Raw genomic sequence first — 12,012 nt, 5'->3', positions numbered from 1 at the left:
AAGAAAGAAAGAAAGAAAGAAAGAAAGAAAGAAAGAAAGAAAGAAAGAAAGAAAGAAAGAAAGAAGGAAAGAAAGAAAGAAAGAAAGAAAGAAAGAAAGAAAGAAAGAAAGAAAGAAAGAAAGAAAGAAAGAAAGAGCTACCATCTAGTGGCTACCACAACCCAAACAAGTTTCCTTTAAAGGACCTTGATAAGCCTGAGGGATGGATGTGCCTGCTAGATTCAAGCTACTTATATGATGACAAATAGCATGTGGAAAATTTCACATTGAAATTTCTTCTTGAAAATATATTCTATCTTTTGGTACTTTAATCCCACAGTAAAAGAATGAATTTCTTTGAAGAAAGGGAAAACATGCTTTTGTAAAAGAAATTCCATTTTTAATTTCCCCCTTTCCATTTTTTATTGCCTTTTGTATTTGATCAGTCAGTAATGATCTTTTAAATAAAGCATCTATGCAGGGTACTAATTTGGTTACCTTAACACTTTGATTGATTTTTTCATGGAAAGTTGCTAAAAACCTATACAAATGAAATTTACTTTATATTTCAGTAAATGCCTTCTTTTGCCTCTTATTGCAGCATTTGTCTTATGGCTGTGACATCTTACATGTAGATGCTGCATTCCAGCAGACCCTCTGGAGTGTGGCCCCAATCAGTTCAGGAAGTGAAGCAGCCCAAGGTAAGGAAAATTCTGCTTAATTAGAAAGCTTTTGTGGGCTGAAAAGTAGACCATCATTCTTAATAATATTGTTGAGGACCTATGAACAATCAACACATTCTCTTCATGATTCATAGTTCATAGATTTAAAACTAGAAGAGTTCTTAGAAATTATACAGTCTCACCCCCTGCAGTAAGATTTAACCAGGCTTGCTGTAACCCTGACTATTATGGTCATTTAAATAGAATCAGGGTGACGTAGCCCATGGCCTATGGGACGGAGTATCAGGATGTGATTCTGGATGATCTGAGTTAGAATCTTGCCTCTTACACATACTAGCTACAGTAAACAGGCCAAGTCATCTGATCCTCTCAACTTAAATTTCATTATCTGTAAAATAAAAATAAGAGTGGCACCTACCTCACGAGGTTATCCTAAGCATAAACTCAAATAAGATAATAAAATCAAAGTGCTTTACAAACCTTAAAATTCTACATAAATGTTAGTTTTATCATTATCATTAAAGTTCTATGTACAAATTGTTATTATTATTATTATTATTATGTGCACCTGAGGTGGTGGCACAGCAGAAAATTAATTGTGAAAAATCATATAATGATGTTGATGATGATGATGGCTGGCACCAATAGTACCTCATTTTATCCTTTCAACAAACCTCATAGATAGTTGCAGTTATGCCATTTTAGAAATGAGAAAACCGAGGCATAGAGAGATTTAAGTGATTTGTCCAGGGTCACATGGCTAGTAAATATATGAGGCTAGATTTTAACTCAGTTCTTCCTGACTCCAAGTCCAGCAGAATTCACTGTTCCTCACACCTACCTGCCTCTACAGTTGTGATGGTGGAGAATTCAGACACACAATCCAAGACTGTCTGTCTGTCTGTCTATCTCTTTCCCTCCCCCCCTTCCTTCTCTTTCCCTCTACCCCCCTTACTCCACATATACCTATCACATGCACACACAGAGTGTTTTTGACTATTGCTGAGACAATCCAGCAGGATTGACATGGCATCCAGTATTGGGGGGATAAAACAACTGGGGATAAAAAAAATCTTTCTGATCTGGTGAGACTTTTGATATTTGCACAGCTGCTGCTATAGAGGCCTAGGATGAACTTCTGTGAGGGCTGAGAAAAGCCTAGGGAGCCACATCCAACTGTTATTCTACCTGACTTTTAAAATGAATTGTCTTATATTCTTTGATGATATTAGTAAAAGTATGATTAGCACTATCGCATCCTTGAATGTTTGATCTGAACCCATAACAGGAGTGCCTATAGAGCGAATTCATCCTTTTGTTTTAAAAATAAGAGATGACAATGATTTGACTATGGTCATTTAGCTAATAAGAAGATAGATTTGAATGTCGAACTCCAGCTCAAAATCCCTTTCCACTGTATCACACTGCCACTGCCTTAATACAGATAAAGTAACATATTTAAGTGATTACTGAGAGTTTTACTGTAGTCCAAGGTATCATTTGAACTTATTACAGATAGATTTAGATTAGATGAAAATAAAATGTTACTTTGCTTGTAGGAGAGTAGTAAACATCATTTTGATGGTCAGTTATTCAGGTTATGTAGATCCCTTGATGCTACTAGAAAAGAAGAAAGGGTACCATATAAAATAAATAGCAGTCCATGTTGTCTTCTACAGAATTTATTTGAGTTCCCACAAACTGCTTTTTTGTTTAACAGGACAAATAAATTGAGATCAAACCCTGTTCTCTAAGAATTCTTAAAGTCTTAGTTATTGGCAAGATAATAAGGAAAGAGTTCTTCAATTAGATGGTGTCCCAAGGTCCCATGGTTCCAGGAGCAGAGAAGAATGAGAAGGATAGCTCAAGTTTAGCTTTCACAGTTTAGAAATGTCTAGGAAAGCAGGCCAATGTTGGTGTCAGGGTTCGCCATCTTCTAGATGTAATGTTACTGAACTAGATAAGAACTATAGAAATGTTTGTAATGTGACCCTAAGGGGTCACTAGGTTAGGCTGGTGTCTGATTAGGCCTAACTAGTTATTAGTTCATAATAATTTTGCCCTTGGAAGTATAGGTATGAAACTGTATATGAACTACATATGGACATATGAATATGTCTTCAGTTAGAGAATGGAAACTCTTTAAGAATAGACTGCTTGGTTAGGATTCTAGACTTGTTTTAACAAAGGTCTCTTGTTCCTGTGTGGCCAATAGAGTTCTCTTGTATCCTCATTTCTCTAACAAAGAACACAAATAAATGCAAGGGACATTTGTGTTTATGTGAAATAAGGTTATATCAGTCAAATGTAGTCTTTAGCAGAATAAAATGACATGATAAGTAATGGATACCCATCACAGCCTCTGAAGTAAAGCAAGAGATGGGGGGAGCTAAGGACTCTTTTATTCTTAGCACTTAGCCACCTGAATGAACCCTCTCAGTAAAAACATAATCTGTACCTCCCAATTACACCTTTAACGTTTACTTTTCATGGTCTTCCTTGAAGGCTTAGATTTTAGGAAAGGAACTGAAAATGTCATTGCCATTAACTATCCCAGTTACTCTTCTGTTCTGTGGTATGAGGGAAACGGAAGAACCCAACACTTTTCCCTTTTCCTCTTGTCTTTTCTTCAAAGTATTGAAACTTCCTTTTCAGGGGGAACACTCTTGTGCTTCATTTCTGATCTCCCTTGCTTCCTTTTTTCCACATTGCGAAGACATAAAACTCTCAAAGCCTTTAGTGACTTAGGCCTCTTTCAAGGAAGCCAGAGAGAATGATGTATAAACCTTTGTTCAACAACTATTAACAAGGTTTCCTGGGGAAATTTTTTTTCTTTCACTCTTGTTTTAGCTTATATGGTTTAAAGTCTAATGTGTATCTTCCTCCCTTCTCCTTCCTTCCTTCCTAGATCATGAAAAAATCACTTAACTGGGAGTCAGGGCATGTATATTCTACTCTTGACTGCTTTAAACTTATGTGAATTTCAGAAAGTTTCTGGATCTTAGTTTCCTAATTCAAAAATTGCTCTAGCTGTATTAGATTATTTCTGAGGTCCTTCCTGGCTCCAGTGTTTTATAATTTTAAGATTCTAGGGGTGTCCAGGTAGCACAGCGAGTAAGAGCACCGGCTCCAGTGTCGGGACAACCTGGGGATCGAATCCAGGCTCAGACACTTAGCATCCACCCAGAAACACCTGGCTGTGTAACCTTGAGCAAGTTACTTAACCTCAATTGCTTAGGGGTGGCCAGGTGGCTCAGTAAGTAAGAGCACTGGCCCCAGTGTTGGGATGACCTGGGGGATGGAATCCGGGCTCTGATACTTAGAAATAACTGGCCATGTAACCTTTAGCAAGTTACTTAACCCTGATTGCTTTAAAAAAAAAAAAAGATTCTATGCCTAGATGATCTGAGCAGGTTGTTCTAACTATCAAATGAGAGAATATAAATGTACTTTGTGAAATATGAATCACTAATTAAGCAAATGTAAGATGTTACTTTTTATATTTTTATTGTCATCATCCAAAATCCGTGCCAGGTCAAAAGTTGAATGAATCTGTATGTTCAATGGTAAACAATATATTTTCCCTTTTTCAGGATATTTGATTGGGGGTGATGTGCTCAGGTTGCTTCATGGTCATATGGATGAATGTTTGACTGTTCCTTCTGGGGAGCATGGAGAGGAGCAACGAAGGTTGGTGTTTAGATTCAACGTATAGAAACTTGTATTCTTTTGTAGTAATTAAGGTTGGGAACCTGATAAAATGTATCTCAGTGCTTCTTTCCATTGAAATTATCTGACCATGTTTATCTTTTTAACTGTTTCTTAGTATTTAGATTTCTATAGCACTTTTTGGAAACATAACTTTTTGGGAAAAAGTTTCAGGTCATGTTGTCATCAAAATAGAAGACTGAATGTTTTCTTCAATCCTCACAAATTCTGAAATGTCTATAAAATAGGAAATTTGTGCAAGAGATAAAGCACTTTATTTCATATGTCTCCATGGTCTGGGACACCAAAAATCTGAAGGAGATAATTCAATAAATAATTAAATAAAGCTGACTCACAGGCTTCCAACATAGCTCCACTCTGTACTCTTCCCCATACTCCCAGTGTCACAGAAATCCAAAGTGCAGAAGCTTGCTGAGGCTGCTACATTAATACAACAGCCATTTGTTCATCAGCAGAGCTCAACCAGAAAACTGAAGAATTGAAGGAACTGGAGCAGGACACATGTATACTTCAGTGACAGTCCACCAAGCCTGAGAGAAAAAGTCCATTATCTAGCTTGGGTCATTTCCTTCCCCTGTAGAAGTCATTTGGAGCAAAGATAGAGACTGTTTAATTGTAAATTTCCCATCACTAATGAAAGCTGAGATGTCTTTACAGTCCAACCCCCTGAGAAGTAAAACCATACTAAAAAAGGATAGAGTCAGTAAGTGAGAAATAGAGGATTATAAAAAAAGAAAAAAAGTTTGAAATTACCAAAGATCTCAGAAGGAAGATAACTCAATTAAAGACCATAAGCAGAAAAACTGATAGGGAAAATATTACTAACAGATGGGGAAAGGGAAAGGCAATACGCATTTATACCGTGTCTACTATGTGCCAACCTCTGCACTAAGCACTATTTACAAACATCTCATTTAATCATCACAAAATTTCTGTGAGGTGGGTGATATTATTATTTCCATATACTATTGAGTAAATTGAAGCAAACAGTGGTTAAATGACTTTCCTGTGGTCCTACACAGCCAAATAAGAGAAGAAAATATGGCCTCTAGATCATCTAAATAAGTCCAGATATTTTTGAATAAATATTGCAAAGCAAAGCAAAATTCATAACACCTAATGAAGCAGTGGACCCTGTGAATTCCACAGGGATCAGAGTACCACAGCAAAATTCTACTGAGTTGTTAAAGAATGAAATAAGAGTCATGAAAGGAAGATTTTTAGGCTACACAATTGAAATAATTGGTTAGAATAGAAAAATTTGAATTCATAATGGAAAGTCTCATCAAGGAAACAAAAGAGGGAATAACTGATTGGAAATGCAAATATATGGAAGTGAAGGATCATCTGGAAGAAGAGAAATGAAAATCAATAAGATTAAATGAAACATGATCTCCATTCAAGCAAAACATGTTGCTCTCAAAGACAGGAAGTGACAGCCTAAGAAACAGACTACAGATCTCACAGAACACTATAAATCAAAATACAAAAAACTACCCAAAACTTCTGTACATGAAATACCAACCACAAAGAATCCACAGATTGCATCTGGGAAAACACATAGTAAGGAGATTTTATAATTCCCCTGGTAAACAACAGAATTTACAAATTACCAGGAGAAATACTTTCAAATGTAAATGAAAAAAAATTCTAACAGCCCAAAACTGTTCTTCATCCACCAGAAAATATAGCAGGGAATGAAAAAATTTTATAATGTAAAGGAACTCAAGATGCAATACAAATGGACCTACCGTGCAAACTTGAACCTAACTATTAATGTAAAAAAAAAAAAAAGATGTACAATCAATAAAAAGAGGATTTCAGAATATTCCTAGAAAGTCAGTCATGAAAGAAATTGGCTCCTCAAACTCCGCAGACAGCAAAAATACAAGAATAAGCAAATATAGGAGCCAAGGAAAATGAATAACAAGATGACAACAGAAAGACTATTAGATTTCTTTCCAAATGAAACCAAATAGACCAGGGTGAAAGTGGAAGTCAAAAGAAAGTGTTGGTGGAGAAATAGGACTGAAACATTATGGATCAAACCTCACACATCACTCTAATAAGTGAAGCATTGTTTTTTTTTTTTTATGGAACTTAATTACAGAATGGGAGGGTACATGAAAGAGATGGGGGAAGAAAGAAGCTAGAGTGGAATATGTAATGTACCCTAATCATGGCAAAGGCTATCAGTGAAGGGGAAATCATTCCTGTAGTCTTTCATGAAAAAGATGTTTACAGAAGAATGGGCAAAGAGTCACAGGGAAGAATAAAAAAGGGGAAAGAAAAAAGGAAATTTTATTTTAAAACAGCGGTGGGATGGGATTATCACCAACAAATGCTCCTATGGGAGAAGAGAGATTAGAAGGGGAGATTGAGATTTTGCAATGGGAATAATCTGTGGGGATTTGGTGCTGAGACCACTCATTCTGCTTGAGGAGAAGGGGAATCATCTCCTGGGAGCAACTGACTCTTAGAAGAGTGTGAAGGCATGTACCTAGGGAAGAGATTTCAATGCTAATTAGAAAAAAAGTCAAAGAGAGGACAAATGTTAAAAATGAATTGCAAAGTCATTGATATAGGAAAATTTCTACTGAAGATAATATCTTCTCTATCACCTGCAGGAATTGGTATATCTGAAAGTGAGACACAAGAGAAAAAGGGGACTAGAGGGCAAGATCTACAAGGCAATAACAGAAACTATTTAGAAGAGGGAGATGTGAGTTCCAAGGCTTTAGCATGAAGGATTATGAGATTTTTCAGTGATGATATTCTTAGGGCCATTATAGAGAAGACCAACAGATTCCAAAATAATGTAGCTGGTAGGAAATGGAAATCAGCTATAGGTATTCATCCATAACAGTATGTTCTAAATGCATATGTAACCTTAGTATTGTTTAATTTTTTTATTTTGGGGTTTGGGTTTTTTTTTCCTTTTTGGGAGGGGGTAAGGCAGGGCAATTGGGATTAAGTGACTTGCCCAAGGTCACATCGCTATTAAGTGTTAGGTGTCTGAGACTGGATTTGAACTCAGGTCCTCCTGACTCCAGGGTGCTCTATTCACTGCACCACCTAGCTGCCCCCTTAATATTGTTTTTAAAAAATTAGAAGAGAAGCTGATCATACACACATACACACACACATATCTCAACAGCTATAGGTAGGGGATGTATTTTTATCTCATTATTTATTTATTTTTAGTTTTCAACATTCACTTCCATAAGATTTTGAGTTCCAAATTTTTCTTCCCATCTCTCTCCACCCCCACCCCAAGACAGCATGTAATATGTAAGGAATTAGAACCAATGGGAGAAACCACAAGAAAGAAGAAACAAAAGAGAGAGAGAGAAGCAAATAATATGCTTCAATCTACATTCAGACTCCATAATTCTGTTTCTGGATGTGGACAACATTTTCTATCATGGGTCTTTTGGAGTTGTCTTAGATCTTTGCATTGCTAAGAAGAGATAAGTCTATCAAAGTTAGTCATCACACAATGTGGCTGTAAATGTGTACACTGTTTTCCTGGTTGTGCTAATTTCACTTAGCATCAGTTCATATAAGTCCTTCCAGGTTTTTCTGAAGTTTGCCTGCTCATCATTTCTTATAGCACAATAGTATTCCATTATACTCACATACCACAACTCCTTCAACTTTCCCCAAATGATAGGCATCCCCTCAATTTCCAATTCTTTACTACCAGAAAAAGAAGTACTATAAATCTTTCTGTAGATATGGGTCTTTTTCTCACTTGTATAATCTCTTTGGGATATAGACCAAGAAGTGGCTTTGTAGGGTCAAAGAGTATGCACATTTTTATAGCCTTTTGGACTATAAATATCCAACCAGAATGGTTGGATCAGTTCATAACTCCACCAACAATGCATAGTGTTCCACTTTTCCCACATCTTCTCCAGCATTTGTAATTTTCCTATTTCATCATATTAGCCAATCTGATAGGTGTGATGTGGTACCTCAGAGTTCTTTTGATTTGCATTTCTCTAATCAGTAGTGCTTTAGAGCATTTTTTCATATGACTATAGATAGCTTTAATTTCTTCATCTGAAAACTGCCTGTTCAGATCCCTTGTCCATTTATCAGTTAGAGAACTACTTGTATTCTTATAAATTTGACTTATTTCTCTATATGTTTTAGAAATGAGGCCTTTATCAGAGAGGCTGGTTGCAAAAATTCTTTCCCAGTTTTCTGCTTCCTTTCTAATTTTGGTTGCATTGGCTTTGTGCAAAACTTTTCCATTTAATGTAATCAAAATTATCCATTATGCATTTCATAATGTTCTCTCTCTTTTGTTTTGTCATTAATTCTTCCAATTCTCAATAAATCTGACAGGTATGCTATTCGTTACTCTCCTAATTTGCTTATAGTTTCACTGTTTATGACTAAATTGCATACCCCTTTTGACTTTATTTTGGTATATGATATAAGATGTTGATCTATGCCTAGTTTCTGCCCTGCTATTTTCCAGTTGTCCCAGTAGTTTTTTGTCAAATAGTGAGTTCTTATCCCAGAAGCTGGAATCTGGGTTCATCAAACAGTAAATTATTATAGTCATTGACTACTGTGTCTTGTGTACCTAACCTGATCCACCTAGCACTGAACCACCACTCTATTTTTAGCTAGTACCAAGTATTTTTGATTATTGCTGCTTTATAATACAATTTAAGATCTGGTGTGACTAGCCCATCTTCCTTGCATTTTTTCATTAATTCCCTTTTTTTTAACCTTTTGTTTTTTCAGATGAATTTTGTTATTTTTTCTAGCTCTATAAAAATATTTTTTGGTAGTTTGATTGATATGGCACCGAATTAGTAAATTAATTTAGGTATAATTGTCATTTTTATTGTATTAACTAGGCCTACCCATGAGCAACTGATGTTTTTCCAATTATTTAGATCTGGCTTTATTTGTGTGAAAAGTGTTTTGTATTGTGTTCATATAGTTCCTGGGTTTGTTTTGCAGGTAGACTCTCAAATATTTTGTAATGTCTACAATAACTTTAAATGGGATTTCTTTTTCTATCTCTTTCTGTTGGACTTTGTTAGTTATGTATAAAAATGCGAATGATTTGTGCAGGTTTATTTTATATTCTGCAACTTTGCTAAAGTTGTTTATTATTTCAAGTGTTTTTTTTTACTTGATTCTCTAAGTATATCATCGTATCATCTGCAAAGAATGATAGCTTTGTTTCTTTTTTCGCCTATTCTAATTCCCTCAACTTCTTTATTTTCTCTTATTGCTAAAGCTAACATTTCCAGTACCATATTGAGTAACAGTGATAATAATGGACATGCTGATTTTACCTCCAATCTTATTGGAAATGCTTCTAGCTTATTCCCTTTACATATTATGCTTGCTCATGTTTGTAGGTAGATGCTACTTATAATTTTAAGGAATATTCCATTTATTCCTACGTTCTGTAGTGTTTTTAATAGGAATATGTGTTGTATTTTGTCAGAAGCTTTTTCTGCATTTATGGAGATAATCATATGATTTCTGTGGGGATGTATTTTTAACTAAACAAGTAACAAAAGCAGAAAAGATGAAATAGATAATTGATTGATGACAGAACTTGTGCCCAAGCAAAATTATTGCATCTAGAATAAAAAGGGAAGGAATTCAATGGGGGAAAATCTTTGTATCAGATTTCTGTGATAAAGATTTGGTATCTAAGATATATAAACAATTTACAGAAATATGTAAGCTTATGTATATGTTATATATTTTTGTACACACACACACACACACATACATACATACATATATATATGTGTGTGTGTCCAAAAGCCATTCTCCTATTGATAAGTGGTTTAAGGATGTAAACTAACAGTTCTCAAAGGAATTGTAAAGAATTAACAATCACAACCACATGGAAAATGTACTAAGAGAAATGCAGATAAAAACAACTCTGAGGCTTTACCTTTTACTCTGAAAATTGGAAAAGATGACAAAAGATGGCAATAGTCAATGTTGGAGGGGTTGTGGGAAGATAGACACACTGATTCATTGCTGGTGGAATAGTGAATCAGTACAAGCATTTTGGAAAACAACTTGGAATTATACAAATCAAGTGATTAAAATTTCCATGCCCTTTGACCCAGAGATTTCATTACTTGACTTGTATTCCAAGGAAGCCATTGATAAGAAGTTACTGTATTTATCAATAGCAACAAATATTTATTCATTTATCTGTCTTTATAAATATTTTTATTTATTGATATTTATAGCAGCAGTCTTTGTGATAGTAACGAATTGGAAGCAAAATAGATGCCCATTAACTAGAGAATGATTAAATAAGCCATGGTATATAAATATAATGGATTATTACTGTGCTGTGAGAAATGATAAATGTGATAAAGAGAATCATGGACGGATCTATATTAACTGATGCCAAAAGAAGTAGGAGAGACAAGAAAACAATATATACAATGACTACAGCAATGTAAATAGAAAGAAAAAATAGTAAATGTTGCAAAGTTATAAAGAACAAACATAGCTTGGAAAAGAAAGATTTGAAAAGGCTCTTCAACTCCACCCCTTTACTGAGGTTGGAGGTCTACAAATGTTTGATAGTATACATATTTCATAATTTTTGCTTGTGTTGATCAAGTATATTGATTTTTTTCTTCTTTTTTTTTTGCTTAAAAATATTTGTTATATAGGATGGTTCTCTGGGAGAGCTGGTGGCAGGAAAGATATTGGAGAAAACATTTGTTACTAAAAATATCTTTTTATCATGGAATATCTAGCATTCAAAAAAAGTGTTTCTGTAACAGATTTTTAATCTTTGGTCCATTACCTTTAAAATTTAATAATTATGCATCTGTATAATTGTTTGCTTCACAGTCCTATGTATTTTGTTTTATACATTTAAAAAATTATTCTTAGAAGGGGTTCAGAGGCCTGCTAAAAGGGTCCATGTCACAAAAACGTTATGAGCCCCTGTTCTAAAACCAGAGTTTAAATGGAGAATTTTGGGGGAACATAAGAAAAGTGTATTCTTTTCTATGGCTTGGGAAGATTGCATTATAACCTCTGAAGAATCAACAAAGGAAGTTGGGATGAATGTTTCTTGAGAGACTGTTTTCCTTGCATTATTTTCTGGCATTGCTCTTTATATAAGCTAGTTTCCACCATGTTATGTGGTGTGTGTGTGTGTGTGTGTGTGTGTGTGTGTGTGTGTGATCTGAATTGTTGGAGTGAACATCTATCATGGCAGCCAAGAAACCAAAGTCCTTGAAAGTTTGTATAGTTAAGTGTTACATTTGCTTTTCAACTGTTTATTAGGGGATAACAGTGAGACCTTATATATGCTGTAATATTTCCCCCCTCCATACACAAGCTTTTTTTTTTTTAACATTTTGACAACTTAATGTACCTTTATTATACATTATAAGACATAAGATAGCTTTGATTTAATTAGCTCAATGCTCTCAGTATTGGCAGAAATAGTTATATGATATATGTCCATATAGCTAATGCAATGTTTAATATGCTTGAGAAATGTGAATGCACAGAGTAAAAACCTAAGTGTCTTTTAGTAGCAATTCTGTTTCTGATCTAAATTATTAGAAATCAAACTATAAGGACAGCTTGTGAA

At 34.8% G+C, this 12,012-nt stretch overlaps 1 protein-coding gene across 1 annotated transcript in view; it reads left to right on the top strand.

Annotated features, from left to right (window-relative positions):
• RYR2 (ryanodine receptor 2) overlaps positions 1-12,012 on the top strand; it is an 864,696-nt gene that overhangs the window by 327,768 nt on the left and 524,916 nt on the right. The window contains exons 8-9 of the mRNA XM_069064486.1: positions 581-680; positions 4,256-4,352. Coding sequence (XP_068920587.1) covers positions 581-680; positions 4,256-4,352 — 197 coding nt within the window. The remainder of the gene's footprint in view (positions 1-580; positions 681-4,255; positions 4,353-12,012) is intronic.

The sequence above is a fragment of the Petaurus breviceps genome, unplaced genomic scaffold, assembly GCF_028583685.1.
Source record: "Petaurus breviceps papuanus isolate PSGF00001 unplaced genomic scaffold, PetGlider_PUasm1.0 90633, whole genome shotgun sequence".
NCBI classification, from domain to species: Eukaryota; Metazoa; Chordata; class Mammalia; order Diprotodontia; family Petauridae; genus Petaurus; species Petaurus breviceps.
This window is presented reverse-complemented; position numbering and strand designations above follow the sequence as displayed.